Here is a 14,487-nt window from a genome sequence, read left to right as displayed (position 1 = left end):
GAAAAAATCAATGGTTTGGTTTACAGAGACCGTATGGTATGGGGTGCCCCACCCTGTATAATTAACTCACTGATGACTTGATAGTGTGTTGTAGTGTGATTTTGTCTTTTTTGCAGGATACTGCTCAATTTCACTTTCTAAATTATCACTGTCAGACATATTCAATTTTTAATTATTCAGAATAATCATTTATTCAGTAAAGCATAGGTTTTTATACTGTAGTAACCACAACTACATACACTATAGGTATCCGAGCTCATTGAGGCGAGAGATATAACGCCGAACCAGTGGGAAGAGAATGTGTCATATATGACAATTTTTTTTTCAACTCAAAACGGAACGTCCATATATATATATATATTATATACCTATGTATATATGTATGTATGATCCATGCAGTATAGACCGTACTCCATACATTTATCGACTCATTAAAGCACCTTTCAATAATAATAATCATTCGTGTTTATTATTTCCAATATTAGGTAACTAACAGTTTAATACAAAATTTTTTATTACAGGAAAATAAAAGGCGAAGTTTAGTTTATTTTTATCTGAGGGCGATAAAAATAACCTGTTCTTCCACCCAACCTCGACAGTAGTTAATGTGACAGTAATTATTAAATTATATGCAACATATTATATTTTTAGCCGTATTTATATTTTTCGGAGGAACAAATTTGCTTCAATGAAGATGGTGATGATTTTAATTGAGAGTGAAATTCTTGGCACGTTTTGTTTATATTGATCTTCGTTATCAACATCGCCTTCAGAACTGAAACCTGCACGTGCTTTTTTTCAGACGTCCACAATTTATTTATTAAAAAAAAATATTCTCTTTACTGAAGCATTTGTACCAGGTAGACATACATTACACACATCGGAAAAGTCTAGGGATATTTTTAAAAATGGCAATAATTTTTTTTTAGATCGCTTTAGGGAAAAAAGTTGACGGGTGATTATTAAACGAATGTAACTTACAACAAAATTTATTAAATGGTCAAAAATACTGAGTGCGCATATAAGCAAAACTAAAAAAAAATATGGCTCTTCTTTGGCACCCCGAAAAAAAATCATAATACAAAAAAATTGGAATCAGTACAAAGTATGGCCTCCACGCTGGTTTATTACGGCCCTACATCTATCGTGCATCGACAAAATGAGATTGTCAATGTCTTGTTGAGGTACATTTGCCCATTCAGCGATTAAAAGCTCTCTCAATTGAAACGTTGTGTGAATGTTCCCCATATGCGGAGTAATTCTTCGTTGAAGCATGTTCCACACATGCTCGATGGGATTCAGGTTCGGTGATTGTGCTGGCCATGGCAATACATCAACTCCTTCGTTGGTGAGCCAGTCAGTCACTAGACGCGCGACATGTGGACGAGCATTATCGTGCATTAGGTGGAAGTTTTCGATAGGTAGAAGAATGGTGTCGAGGTACTGTCGAGCTGTGAGGGAACGATTTGGAAAAACGAGATCGGTTCTGCCGCTGGTCATGATTCCGCCCCATAGAATTACTGTACCAACTCTGTATGTGTGGACTTCCTGGACGTGTCTCAAACGTTCATTATTTCCAGGTCGTCTCCACAGTCTTACTCGACGAGAATCTGGATGAAATCCAAATCTGGATTCGTCTGTAAACAAAACTGTGGCCCAATCATTTGCATCCCAGTTTTGATGTTTTTAACACCACTCTAATCTTCTACCGCGATTGCCTCTCGACAAAGGTGGACATCTAAGTGGCCTTCTGTTGTGGAGATCTGCTTTATGCAGTCGATTTCTGACAGTATCACGACCAATGGTTACCTGGTGCGCCTGCTGCAACACGTTAACCAACTCAGGTGCTGTGATTGTCGGTTGTCTTCTTGCGATTAAGACCAAAAATCGGTCTTGAACTGCAGTTGTAGCGCGTCCTCGCCCTGGATGTTGTTCGGCTGGACTGCCAGTTTCACGGAAACGCCGCCACAATCGACTGATAACACTTTGGGAGACCCCCAAACGAAGAGCTACATTATTTTGTCGCATGCCACCTTGAAGAAGCCCTACAGCTCTATTCATCTCAGCCAATGGTAAGTGATGGCGTTCCATGTTAAAGCACAATATTTTCAGTTTAATTGCTGAGCAAGAACTGCATAGAATGTACAAACTCGACACTTTCAGATTATTCATTTTAGCCGAAAACCTACAGTTTGTAAAAAACTTGATAAAAGATCAGTTACCGTTTTTGCAGGCTTTGTTCAACCCATAGAAATCTACAGGGTGGTCGAGTGTACCAATTTAATCGAAATCAAATGACCTCATGCATTTATTTTTATGATATTTAGTATGTTATAAAAATATCCCTAGACTTTTACGATGTGTATATATTCAATCAAAATACATACATTTTCATGTTGCAGATTGTTGGTGCGAAAGTGTTTGAATACTTCCACCCAACGAGTTTCTGTGTGAACTTTTAAATTATTCTAGTCTTTAATTTTTTTTGGAGTTATGTAGTTTACAATCAATGAAAATTCGTCGAATACTTCTGTATCTTTAGTACTGTCAATATATCCCTTTTTAATCTGCCCAATAAAATATCTCCATTTCTCTAGTAAGTTAGTCCATTCTTCCAAATATTCACGACTTGTTTCATAAAATTCTGTAGCTGGTTTTTTCACAAAATCTTCATAAATATCATCTTTCAGCTTTATGATTGAATTACGAAGAGTAAATGAAAGAAACTAATTGGTTTATTTCTGAATCAAATTCTGAATGAGTTGATTGATTTCTTTTGCAGCGTCAATTGCCGATACAGTTTGACCTTCAACATTTAAAACAGCTTGTAGGATCTTCAAAAAAGTCTTTTATTGATTTGGGACATTTTTCAGTGCTCAAAAAATTATTCGTTAACGGCTGGTACATTCTCAAAACTCTCTCCAAAGCAGGCATCAGCGCAAGCCAGCGAGATTTGCGGTAGCCGAGCATTTGGTGATACTCTATTTCAGCTTCAACGCAAAATTCCGTTAGAGCTTCAACTCCAACCTATAAATATAAAAAATGAATATATTTTTACAATAATGCTTTCGTAATCTTATGGTAGGCCGTCTGCAGCAGATTTTATAGCATTGTGAATTATATGGGCTCCACATCCAATACCTATCAAGGTTTTTTTAGAGATGATTCATATCATCATATCATATCATATGAGATATCTGTGCTGTGATATCACAGATATGTGATATCACAGCATAATAGTTTTATTGTGATCTCTAGGATCACTGTAACAAAAGGCGTAGTCACAATCAAAGCAGTTATATGTAAAAGGAAAACAACTCATTAGTGGGTGATATTTTATTCAAAATTACATATTCATGATATTTGTGTTGGTGTGAATATGTCCCTGTAGCCCATTAACCTACGATTCTCTATGTATTCCTCATTGAGAGCTTTCATTCGTAATTCTCTGTTCCGTCTTTCTTGTACTGCGAGTTGAAGTGTCACATAGCTCGGAACATCGGGAATCGCATAAGCCAGGATTCCTTTCAGCAGAATAATAACATGCTAAAATGAATCGAAATAATTAGTTATTGGAAGTGAGACAAATACAAATCGAGTATCGTAACATTAAGAATCTGGTAATTCGTTTAGGCAAAAAGCCCGAGCGGAATTCGGATGACACACACACACCGTGTGTGTGTGTGTCATCCGCCTGATTGGAGACGCGAACCTCACTCGCAACCTTGATACTCTGGAACATGAAAGAAAGGTTGGAGATTTGTCTTTCTTCTATAGATACTTTCATGGGAAGTGTTCAAGTGATTTGGCACATTTGATTCCACTAAGAGCGATACATATCAGAAATACGCGACGGACTGTGGCTGCTCATCGTTTTGAGGTTCAATACACCTCAAACTTCACTGTTCAAGAACTCTTTCATTTGAAGAACTGCGTTCAGGTGGTATAAACTTCCTGAGCACGTTTGTCCAAATCGATTGAATCTCCAGCGGTTCAAATCCAATGTGAATCACTACTTTCGCACAGGCACCGATCTTAGAGCGCTTTGAGAATTTTCCTGTAGTGTTCTGTCCATGAAAAAATAGCTCTGACATAGCGTGTGTATGTGTATATGTGTGGGTTGCGTGTGTGCGTGCGCGTGCGTGCGTGTGTACAGGAATATTCTATATATTTTCTTTCTACTTCAATATTTTCGTTTTTTTGCCATGTCAGATGAGGGTGATAGTTCCTTAGGATTCCCCTTTCCGTGTGAGTTGGATTGTTAGGTTCACGGATTTCATCTCTATGACATGGCAACGCAGTGGTGCCACGGCTGCTCACCGTGCTTCCACGCGACTTTTTATCGAATCCAGATATCTCAAAGATCACAATAAATGTTAGACAATTAGCTACAATGAATTTTTCCCTAATTCGAAGTCTAATTTTTTCATAAATTCAAGTTTAGTGTACGGCAACTATATAATAATATAAAAAAAGGTATCACCGACCGTGTCCTACCAGTCTGGATTTTCTTCTCTTTAAACGATTATACCGTGTAAGGTATCATACTTTAAAAGGAAAGACTTCGTTAGTCCTTAGCTTGCACAAGTTTCTCAACTTCTGAGAGTTGTCGTTCGTATGGAGCGACAGCTGATTAACGGAAAAACAGATTTTTTTCAAACAGAAGTATTTTACTTATTTCTGAAAAAGCGTGCTTTTAATCAGCCACACTGGCCGAAAAAAAGTATCCAGAATGAAAAAATAGATATTACCACAAATTGATTGAAAAATTATAGGTGCCACTTTTGAAGACGTAATTTATGAAGAAATGTATCAAGATCTATAAGACTGATCATTTGTCGTTAAGATATTTCTCAATGATCTCATGAGTTGAAAGGTAGACTGAACTTTTATGTTCATAGTTGAAAACTGAATTGTTATTTGAGAAATATACAGGTAGATAGCCGGTCGGTTCGACGTGGGTGTCCTACCAGTCTGGATTTTTATCTCTTTAAACGATTATACCGTGTTAGGAATCACACGTTGAAAGGTAAGACCTCGTTAGTTCTTAGCTCGCACAAGTTTCTCAACTTCTGAAATTTGTCTTTCGTATGGGGGCGACAGCTGATTAACGGAAATACTTATTTTTTTCAAACAGAAGTATTTTACTTATTTCTAAAAAAACGTGCTTTTAATCAGCCACATTGGCCGAAAAAAAGTATCCAGAATGAAAAAATAGATATTACCACAAATTGATTGAAAAACTATACCACTTTTGAAGACGTAATTTATGAAGAAATGTATCAAGATCTATAAGACTGACAATTTGTCGTTAAGATATTTCTCAATGATTTCATGAGTTGAAAGGTAGACTAAACTTTTATGTTCATAGTTGAGAACTGAATTGTTATTTGAGAAATATACAGGTAGATAGCCGGTCGATTCGACGTGGGTGCTTTATTCACTCACTCAAATCGGCCACCGTGTTGGTTGATGGTTCAAGCCCCAGGCTGATCGATCGATTTTCACTTGCTATCGTCCAACCCGTGATAGGAATCACACGTTAAAAGGTAAGACCTCGTTAATCCTTAGCTCGCACAAGTTTCGACGTCTGAGGGTTGCCAGCGACAGCTGGTTACCGGAAAAACAGATTTTAAACAGATAAACAGAAACAGATGGAAGTTGAAACTGAAACATCTAGCGTATAATAAAACCAAAGCAAGCACTTTACTTAAACACCGTAACTGTATCACTTGACGCGCGTTTCTCTAACTAAATTGTCGTTTTCAGGAGATAAAGTAAACTTGGTTGGCGAAACGCGCATCGAGAAGGGTGATGCAATGCTGGTGTTAGAAAAAAGTTGTTGTTTTGGATATAAGTAGATCATCAATTCTCACCTCGAAAACCAAAACGACAAGGAATCGTATTGCCAGAAGGAACCAAAAATCTTTGGTGAGTTCATATGCTTGTTCGTGATCTGGGTCATATCTTCTTCCTGGGTAAAAGCAGATTTTTGGAGTCTTAATAGATCTACTGAGTATTTCAAAATCTTTAGTTGCATAGGCTGAAACAATGAACATAAACATACATTAAAAAATATTTGAACATAAATGGAAATATCTGTGAAGTAATCCATAAATGTAAACACATTTTTATACTATATAACTCGGGATCTCTATCTGGTTAATAATATTTTTAGCTTGATTTTTTTGGGCTGGAAAAAAAGAGTACATGACTCACAACAACTCAGTTACATTTCTGCAAACTGTCGAGAAATACATATATCCTTCATATTTGAACTCATATCTCATTGTCAAAATTCATTCTAAAAATTGATAGCAAATTTTAAAAAGTAGACACTTATATTGAAACTAGCCCACCCTGAATTCTGATAAAATTTTCAATTCTTTTTTTATCATTATGGGCCACTCTCCTAAGTTCTGGAATAATTATTTCACGGCAGGCTTGCCTTATTCTCTCACAAAGTTCTTGTCGATTTCGTCGCCTAGACTAGTGAATCCTATTCTTGACAGTCTCCCAGAAGTGAAAATCCATTGGAGTTATGTCAAAAGAGCGAGAAGGTCATTGTTCATATGGAGTTTTTACCAATTCAACGTAATGGACAATGTTTCCTTAACCACTTAACCACTATCCAAGAATTATGAACAGAAGCTCTGTCTAGCTGAAAGTACATCTCTTGTCGAATATCGAGAGGTAGATTTTGAATGATTTTCCATTATTTATTATCAAAAAAATCCAATGTTCATTCAGCGTTAATAGTAGAAGAAAAACGGCCCAATAAACCATACCATACATTGCCACCATACATTAACTTTTCGACAGTATGGGTCCTTACAGTTTATAACCCAGTGATGATTTTCAGTAGACCAGTATCTGCAATTATGAGCAGATACTATTCCATTGGTAGTGGACGTAGCCTCATCAGTGAACAAAATTTTTCTCAGTGAATTTCTGTCATTTGCAAAATTTCCTTGGGACTAATAATAATAATAATAATAATAATATTTATTCACCATTTTTGATACACTTGGGTATATTTGGTAAGTCAGTTGTACTACAGGCTAGTAAAGATAAAAAGAGTTGGAGATTGAACACAGAATCACCTCTAAATATACACATATACACATATATACACATACATATACATATACACACATATACAAGTAAGCATAGATGCCCTCAAATTAACTAAACATTTACATCATTCACATCATTCAATCTAAATAAAATTTCGTCCACTGTGAATTTGATTGTTTGTGAGATTGTCAATTAAAAAATCTTGGTAACTGTAATAGCCTCTTTCTAAAAGCATAGTTTTAACATAATCATGGAATACCTTGTCACTTGTGATTTTTTTAACTTCATTTGGCAGCTTATTGAAGCACGTAATGGCATTATTCTGAGGGGATTTTTATAGCTTGTCATAACAGTAATCTAATCGTTTATATTCGTCACCTTCTTTCCATGTGTGCAATATCTTTTCCATGTGTGCAAAAACTTCAGTTCAAAAGGTTTAATTTCATGACGAACGAGACATCTTAAGATTTTCTCTCTACCCAAATTCAATTGTTCAGACCTTCCATGCAAACTGATTTGGTGATTGGCACGAATAATCTTATTATTTCAATTGTTTCTCGTGAATTACGATGTTCAATGGAAATGTGTTACTATTTTTGACGCATTTACTTCCAAACTGATAGTTGGAGTAATTCATTTGTATGGTGTAATGGCCAATAACATTACACCAACTTAAGTTTATACCAATGTTACGGACGTTAATCGAATTCAAAAGTTCATCCAGTGATTTGGGGCCCATTTCTCAGGATAAACCATGAAAAAGCCGAACACATCAGTGACAACAAAACCGCCACTTAGGTAAAAAAGCTAGACTCACTTATAAAACACCTCGGCCAGTCGCTTTCAATCCCCCCGTCCTAGTCCACAACTTCTTCAATACCCCATTGGATGATAACACTCTCAGCATCCTGTCTAAAAGCTTTAACTTCTCCATAACTCCCATATACATTCCCATCGAAACCATGGTTACCCAAACAGAATCGGCCATTGCTCACCTATCTGAAAACCTAGCTGAAGAAGCACGTCAAGACATCGCCACCACATTAAGGAGAGCAAAAGTTTCGAAATCCAATGTTACCCCAGCTGAGAGACAATCCCTCAAAAACCTGAACAATAACCCAGATATAGTCATCCTTCCAGCAGACAAAGGCAATGCCACGGTGGTTCTCAATACCACAAACTACATAGACAAGTTGACGACATTACTCGACTCTCCGGAATACCAAATAACTCCCAGAGACCCAACCGTATACCTTGAAAAGAAGGCCAAAGCACTCATCAACAATTACAATATTCCCACTGAGAGGAAGAAACCTCTCATTCCAAGATAGAAATCTTCTTGTACACCCCACTTGTATGGTCTTTCAAAAATACACAAACAAAACATCCCCCTTCGTCCCATGGTGAGCGCATTTGGTTCACCCACACACGCCCTGGCCGAGTATCTTGCAAATACCCTTCAACCACTAGCCGAACAATCCTAATCATATATCCGAAACTCCTATTACTTCATAGAAATTCTGCAATCCTTCAATATTCAACAAACATACATCATTGTCAGCTTTGACGTAGCATCCCTTTTCACAAATATCCCAGTATCCGAAACATTGTCCCTTCTAAAAAGGAAACATCAAATACCACAAGATACGATAAACCTCATCAGCTACTGCATGTCCAGTACATATGTTTCCAGGACAAATTATACAAACAAGTCAAAAGCGCCCCTATGGGTTCTCCTCTCACTCCAGTTCTTGCCAACCTCTACATGGAGGACTTCGAAACCAAAGCCATTGACACGTCTCATCTCAAACCTACGTGTTGGCTCCGATACGTGGATGACGTCTACGTTATTTGGCTCCATGGATCCGAAGATCTTTCCTGAACTACATCAACTCCTTACACCCCGACCTGAAGTTCACAATGGAAGTTGAAAATAATAACTCACTTCCTTTCCTGGGCGTTCTCATCACAAAGTTCAACAACTTCTTCTCACACAAGGTCTACCGAAAACCTACCCATACTAACCGCTACCTCAATGACAAGTCCCATCATCATCCTGCCCAGCTGAATTCCGTTCTGAATTCCCTCATACATCGTTCTATAAGACTCACTGACAACCACAATAGATCCAGGGAACCACACGAACTCACAGCCGCCCTTCACCAAAACGACTATCCCGTCTCCCAAATACAAAGATCCATCCAACTACAGCAAACACAAACCCCACCCCACGAGTTAACCGAGGAACAGACCAACCAGACAAAAGCTTTTCTCCCCTACATCCATGAAGTTACTGACAAAGTGAGCCGAATTCTGAAGAGACATAACGTAAAGACAATCAACAACCAAATCTCCACTATGTGAAGAACAAGGACACGATACGCAATGAAGAAATACCATATTCAAACTATCCCAGAACTTACATCGGCCAGACCAGTAGAAGAATTTCCAACAGAGCCTATGAACATGAACTAGCTGTGCGGAAATCAGATTCAGAATCATCTATCTTCAAACACCACCAGGAAACAGGCCACACAATAAGCTTAGAAAACACCAAGACCATTGCTACGGAGAAAAATCTTCAGGCCACGATGATTCGGGAAGCAATCGAAATTGGAAAACGTCCCAACTGCCTTAACAAGCGAGATGATTCGCAGTGACTACCATAAACATGGAGGACATTGTTGTCACGCAAGATACCTGAAAATAATTCAGGTACCCGGTCAGGCAAACCAGATACCTGCTAGAACAACATAAATATGGGTCCCGGATAATAGAATGACCAATGCGAACGTAGAGTGAAACACAGCAAACATAGAGCTAGTAACGAGACTTAGGGACAAGGGAGATTACGACCTCCTCCTCGAATCATGTAAGTACAAATCTAAGTGATTCTTGAAAATGGCTCCAAAGTAGGAGCCGAAACGTCGAAACGATGAAAATTACAGACGCGGTTCAACCCGGACAACAGTAAATCAAATTACTGACCGCGGAAACCTATGAAGTTATTCCTGCATATGCTGTTGGCGATACCATTGCCGCAGTAGATTTTCAATTATTGGAACACACTTGCAGACCGGTTTCGGGCTGTTTGGCCACTCGTCAGTGCAAGGTAGTGTATATCATCAACATAAAGTCGATGATTTCCGAGAATTGATAATCGAATTCCTTCAGGGTATCATTTCCCGAACGAAGCAGAATCAGACAACAACAACAGGTTTGTTATCGCTCCATCTGCCTGTGAACGAGGTAACCAACTTCATATCCGAAATTTGCCCAATTCCTCGTATAAGGAAAGAAAACTTCTCACATATAGTCAGTAGACATACTTGAAGACTGACTATAAATCAAATCATCTGAAAGAACAATTCGTTCAGGCTGAAACCGGTCTGCAAGTGTGTTCCAATAATTGAAAATCTATTGCGGCAGTTGTATCGCCAACAACATATGCAGGAATAACTTCAGTGAAGAATCCTGCACTGACACCTGTCGAATATAATCCAACGCCCTTCGTGGTATTAGTCAGAGGAGTAGTTGTTTTCTGATAGGTGTCAGTTCATTAACCTACAGTGTAGGGAGTTGAGACTGGCCTGAACGAATTGTTTTTTCAGATGATTTGATTTATAGCCAGTCTTCAAGTATGCCCACGGACTATATGTGATAAATCCTATTAGACAAAGGAAGTCCGAACTAATGAAATGCACTACGGAACATTGTCAACCACCTTCAAACAAACGTCGATTATGCTATTGTCCAGTCACATATATCGTACAATATTACAATTTGGGACTGCTCTACTGAGTTGAAAAGCATTTTTGTTTCTCAGAAGGCAACTTGTATTTAAACCTTGTTCTCTCGATTCGTGTGATCAATACTTCATTACAAAAAAATCATGTGTGTACCTTACATGTAAATTTATAAATGCATACAGATACTCCACAGAATATGGTGACTTAATTAGACTTCAAAAACAAATACAATATTCAATAGTAGTCCTACATAGGTAAGCAAAGTTTTTCAATGAATTGCCTAATTGAAATAAAAATGAAAACTGTAAGAGAATTTAAAAAAAAAGATCAAAGAATTTTAACCAAAACTTTTTATATTGTGAACGAGTTTTTTAAATATGTTGTGTTATCTATTCTAATGATAGTTTTGTGTATATGTATAGTTGCAATTTCAATTTTGTAAATATGATATGTGTTTCTCTTGTAATTTTATCAATTACGTGTTGACGTATCCTATGTCATTTCTTGATCTTGAAGAATCTAATAAAGTAGTATTTAAGTATTCTTATTCATTTGTGATGCACTGTTTGAAACCTTTGGTGTGGTAATGAATATTACTGGAGTTCTATCCCAACACCAAACCGCTATTTTCAATACCTCGACACGTGTTTCAATCACCAAGTGATCATCTTCAAGTGGAAGGTTAAACTTTCGAAGAAGATCACTTGGTGATTGAAACACGTGTCGAGATGTTGAAAATAACGGTTTGTTGTTGGGACAGAACTCCAGTAATATGTAATTCTCATCAATGACACCATAATAAATTAGAGGAAGCAATTCTTCAAGCAGCTGATAGCAATTCTTCAACAAGGACCTAAAAATTTTCTGCACAATTCAGTGTCAGTCATCGAAGTGTTTGGAAGATTTTGCATACAAATTTATTGTATCCATACCACAAGCAACGGGTGTCACAGGCACTGTATCCGCGAGATTTTCGTAGACGATTGGATTTTTGTCAGTGGTTTCTTCAAAGAATTGTACAAAATCCAAATTTCATTCACAGATGAGGCAAGCTTTTTCGAGGGTTGTCATCATAAACTTTCACAAAAATCATTCTTGGACCTACGAGAATATTTATGCTACTGTATGAAGTGAATTTCAGCAGGAATATTTGGTGAACATCTGGGCGGGGATTTTTGGTGATGAAATCATAAGGCCACATTTTGTTCCTCCTCAACCCAATAGTGTCACGTAGGTAAAGACAATTTCAAGAAGATACTTTGCCAAAATTGTTAGAGGATACTAGTAAGAAGGGCACCTGCTCATTACAGTGTAACCGCTCGTGGATTTCTTACTGATACTTTTGCTTAGCAGTGGATATGTCGTGAGAGACCTCAACCTTGATCTGCAGAATCAAACAAACTCTTTGGATTATTTTTTTTTGGGGATATCTTAAATCACTTCTATTGCAAGTCAAGGTTCTCATTTCGAACTTTTTTTTTCATCATCACCTACACCATTCTCCGAATAAAATACAAATTAACTAGCAGTTTGAATACGTTTTCCATCTTCAATCCAAACAGATTTTCTTTTCAAAGGTTGTTCAAATCAAAACACATTTTTCACTTAAAATGACGTGAAACCCCCATTTCTATGGCACTGACTATGATTCGATAAAGGTAGCAATTTCAATATCAAACTCGGCGAAAACAGTGGCGTACACTGACTTTTACCATGAAGTATCAATCAAGTAATTCTCTGCGACGCCACTGGAAATGAAATTCCAAATCTGATTCCATGAAAAGAAGCCACTTGTGACTCACAATAAATACATGTAGTTTAATCAAAGTCGGCGAAAATAATCAGTTGACTATCGAATACAAAATATTGGTATTCTGGGCCTAAAAATATCAGTCTTGGTGAAAAGTATTCAGTAGAGTGTCGGGAGTAGGGTTACAACTTTCCAGGAACTACTGGCAGAGAGCCATGCGGCGTTTAAAATCTCCAGGTCTGACTTGATGAACTCTTATGGTCCTGTATGGCTTGAACTTGTGTTTTTTCTAAATCCTCCTAACGTTACTTCTTGGTAGGCTTGTTGATATTTTCAAATTTCACGTTGACAATTTGGGATAATTTTCAACAGCTCCTTAAACGACTATTTATTCGAACTCCTTATCCCTATTTAATCCATATAATGTTTGCCTCTTTTTCAAATTGACTATCATCAATCAGGTTATGTCACAATCTTGTAAAAATGTCTCTAAAAAGTTGTCTTCTCTCTGGATACCTCTCGTGATACAAATCACTTGCTGGTTCTGCATTTTTCCTGGTTTTTATGAAACAACTATCATACTCCATTTTTCATAATTCTCTTACTTCAATGCGAATGTGAAAATTGAACAAAATCTACTAACTGAAGAGCGTCTTTACTGCTCAAATCTAAATTTGACAACTACCGGTAAAGATTTGCATTCTCTTTTATCACCGCATCGTCCAAAGCCTACTTGATCAAAGTGTGCGTTTCAGTCTTCATGAAAAAAACCTATAAACTCTGTATTTCAAAGATGACTCTAGCAAAACATCAAGTGTGCTACATTTTTGGAAAGGGTATTTTGAGATCTATTGAAATATGCAAGAAAATACATGGTTTCCCATTAAAAAATAGTTTCCATCAATAACTATTGATTTACGATGCACTGTTTGGAACCTTGGGTGTACTAATGAATATTACTGGAGTTTTTTCCCAAGAAAAATACATGGTTTCTCATTAAAAAATAGTTTCCATCAATAACTATTGATTTACGATGCACTGTTTGGAACCTTGGGTGTACTAATGAATATTACTGGAGTTTTTTCCCAACACCAAACTGTTATTTTAACACCTCGATACTTGTTTCGACTACCAAGGTTACCACTTGGGGATCGAAACACGTGTCGAACGATGATAGATATCGATATGCGGTTTTCACCATTAAGTTTGTCTTGAAATTCAACCTCAGACATAGCCATCTGTTTTCATCTATCTAGTTTGAAAACAGAAGTTTCCTTTTAAAAGTGGCCCACTCTGTACAAGTTGAATTCCCCATCTTTTCGGTCGAGCGCATGTGCGAGGAAAAATACGGTGGACATGAGATAGCGTTGTAGAGAAAGAAGCATTTAACAAAATATTTCCTGATGTGAAAATAATTAAAGGTTACACAATAAGAAAAAAGCAAAATATAGCATGCGAAATATTCACTTATACTTATATAATAGAACGTTGTAAATTTGCATCGCTAGCTCGCTAGGGTTACTTTGTTACTAACTATTAATAATCGTTTTAAAAATGAAATATTTTTAAATGTGGCAACAATTACCCACGTGGTGTTGTTGACATGAGTTGGCGATGTCTTATGTGTTTTAGCGGCCAAACGACGGACATCAATGAAAATTTCTACGAAAATGGAATTTTTGCTGTAGTTAATGAACAATAACCCTAAGGTATGTGGGCATGATATACTACTTTCTTAGAAGTTGCTTGTTAGGTTATTATTTAAAGACATGTATTGAGGTTATGTTGCATGCTCGTTTTTTTGTCAGAAAACGGACCGCGTTCAGAAAAAGAAGGTGGGAACTCGACTTTACATCAATTATACAGAAGAGCGACTTCTGCGGGCGATCAATACGGTAAAAATCACGGGTA

At 37.2% G+C, this 14,487-nt stretch overlaps 1 protein-coding gene across 7 annotated transcripts in view; it reads right to left on the bottom strand.

Moving 5' to 3' along the window:
- Window positions 1-3,321: 3,321 nt before the first annotated feature.
- Window positions 3,322-14,487, bottom strand: part of LOC111510468 (anoctamin-3) — a 96,617-nt gene continuing 85,451 nt past the window's right edge. For all 7 annotated transcript variants that reach the window (XM_074173087.1, XM_074173084.1, XM_074173085.1 and 4 more), the window contains 2 exons: window positions 5,877-6,043; window positions 3,322-3,546 (listed from right to left, as the gene is read on the bottom strand). In XM_074173087.1, coding sequence (XP_074029188.1) covers window positions 3,355-3,546; window positions 5,877-6,043 — 359 coding nt within the window. In that variant the 3' untranslated portion in view covers window positions 3,322-3,354. The remainder of the gene's footprint in view (window positions 3,547-5,876; window positions 6,044-14,487) is intronic.

The sequence above is a fragment of the Leptinotarsa decemlineata genome, unplaced genomic scaffold (genome assembly GCF_025532065.1).
Source record: "Leptinotarsa decemlineata unplaced genomic scaffold, Ldec_3_MD MMD2_tig00000199_RagTag_RagTag, whole genome shotgun sequence".
NCBI classification, from domain to species: Eukaryota; Metazoa; Arthropoda; class Insecta; order Coleoptera; family Chrysomelidae; genus Leptinotarsa; species Leptinotarsa decemlineata.
The sequence above is the reverse complement of the archived record's forward strand: the minus strand, read 5'-3'. Positions and strand labels throughout refer to the sequence as shown.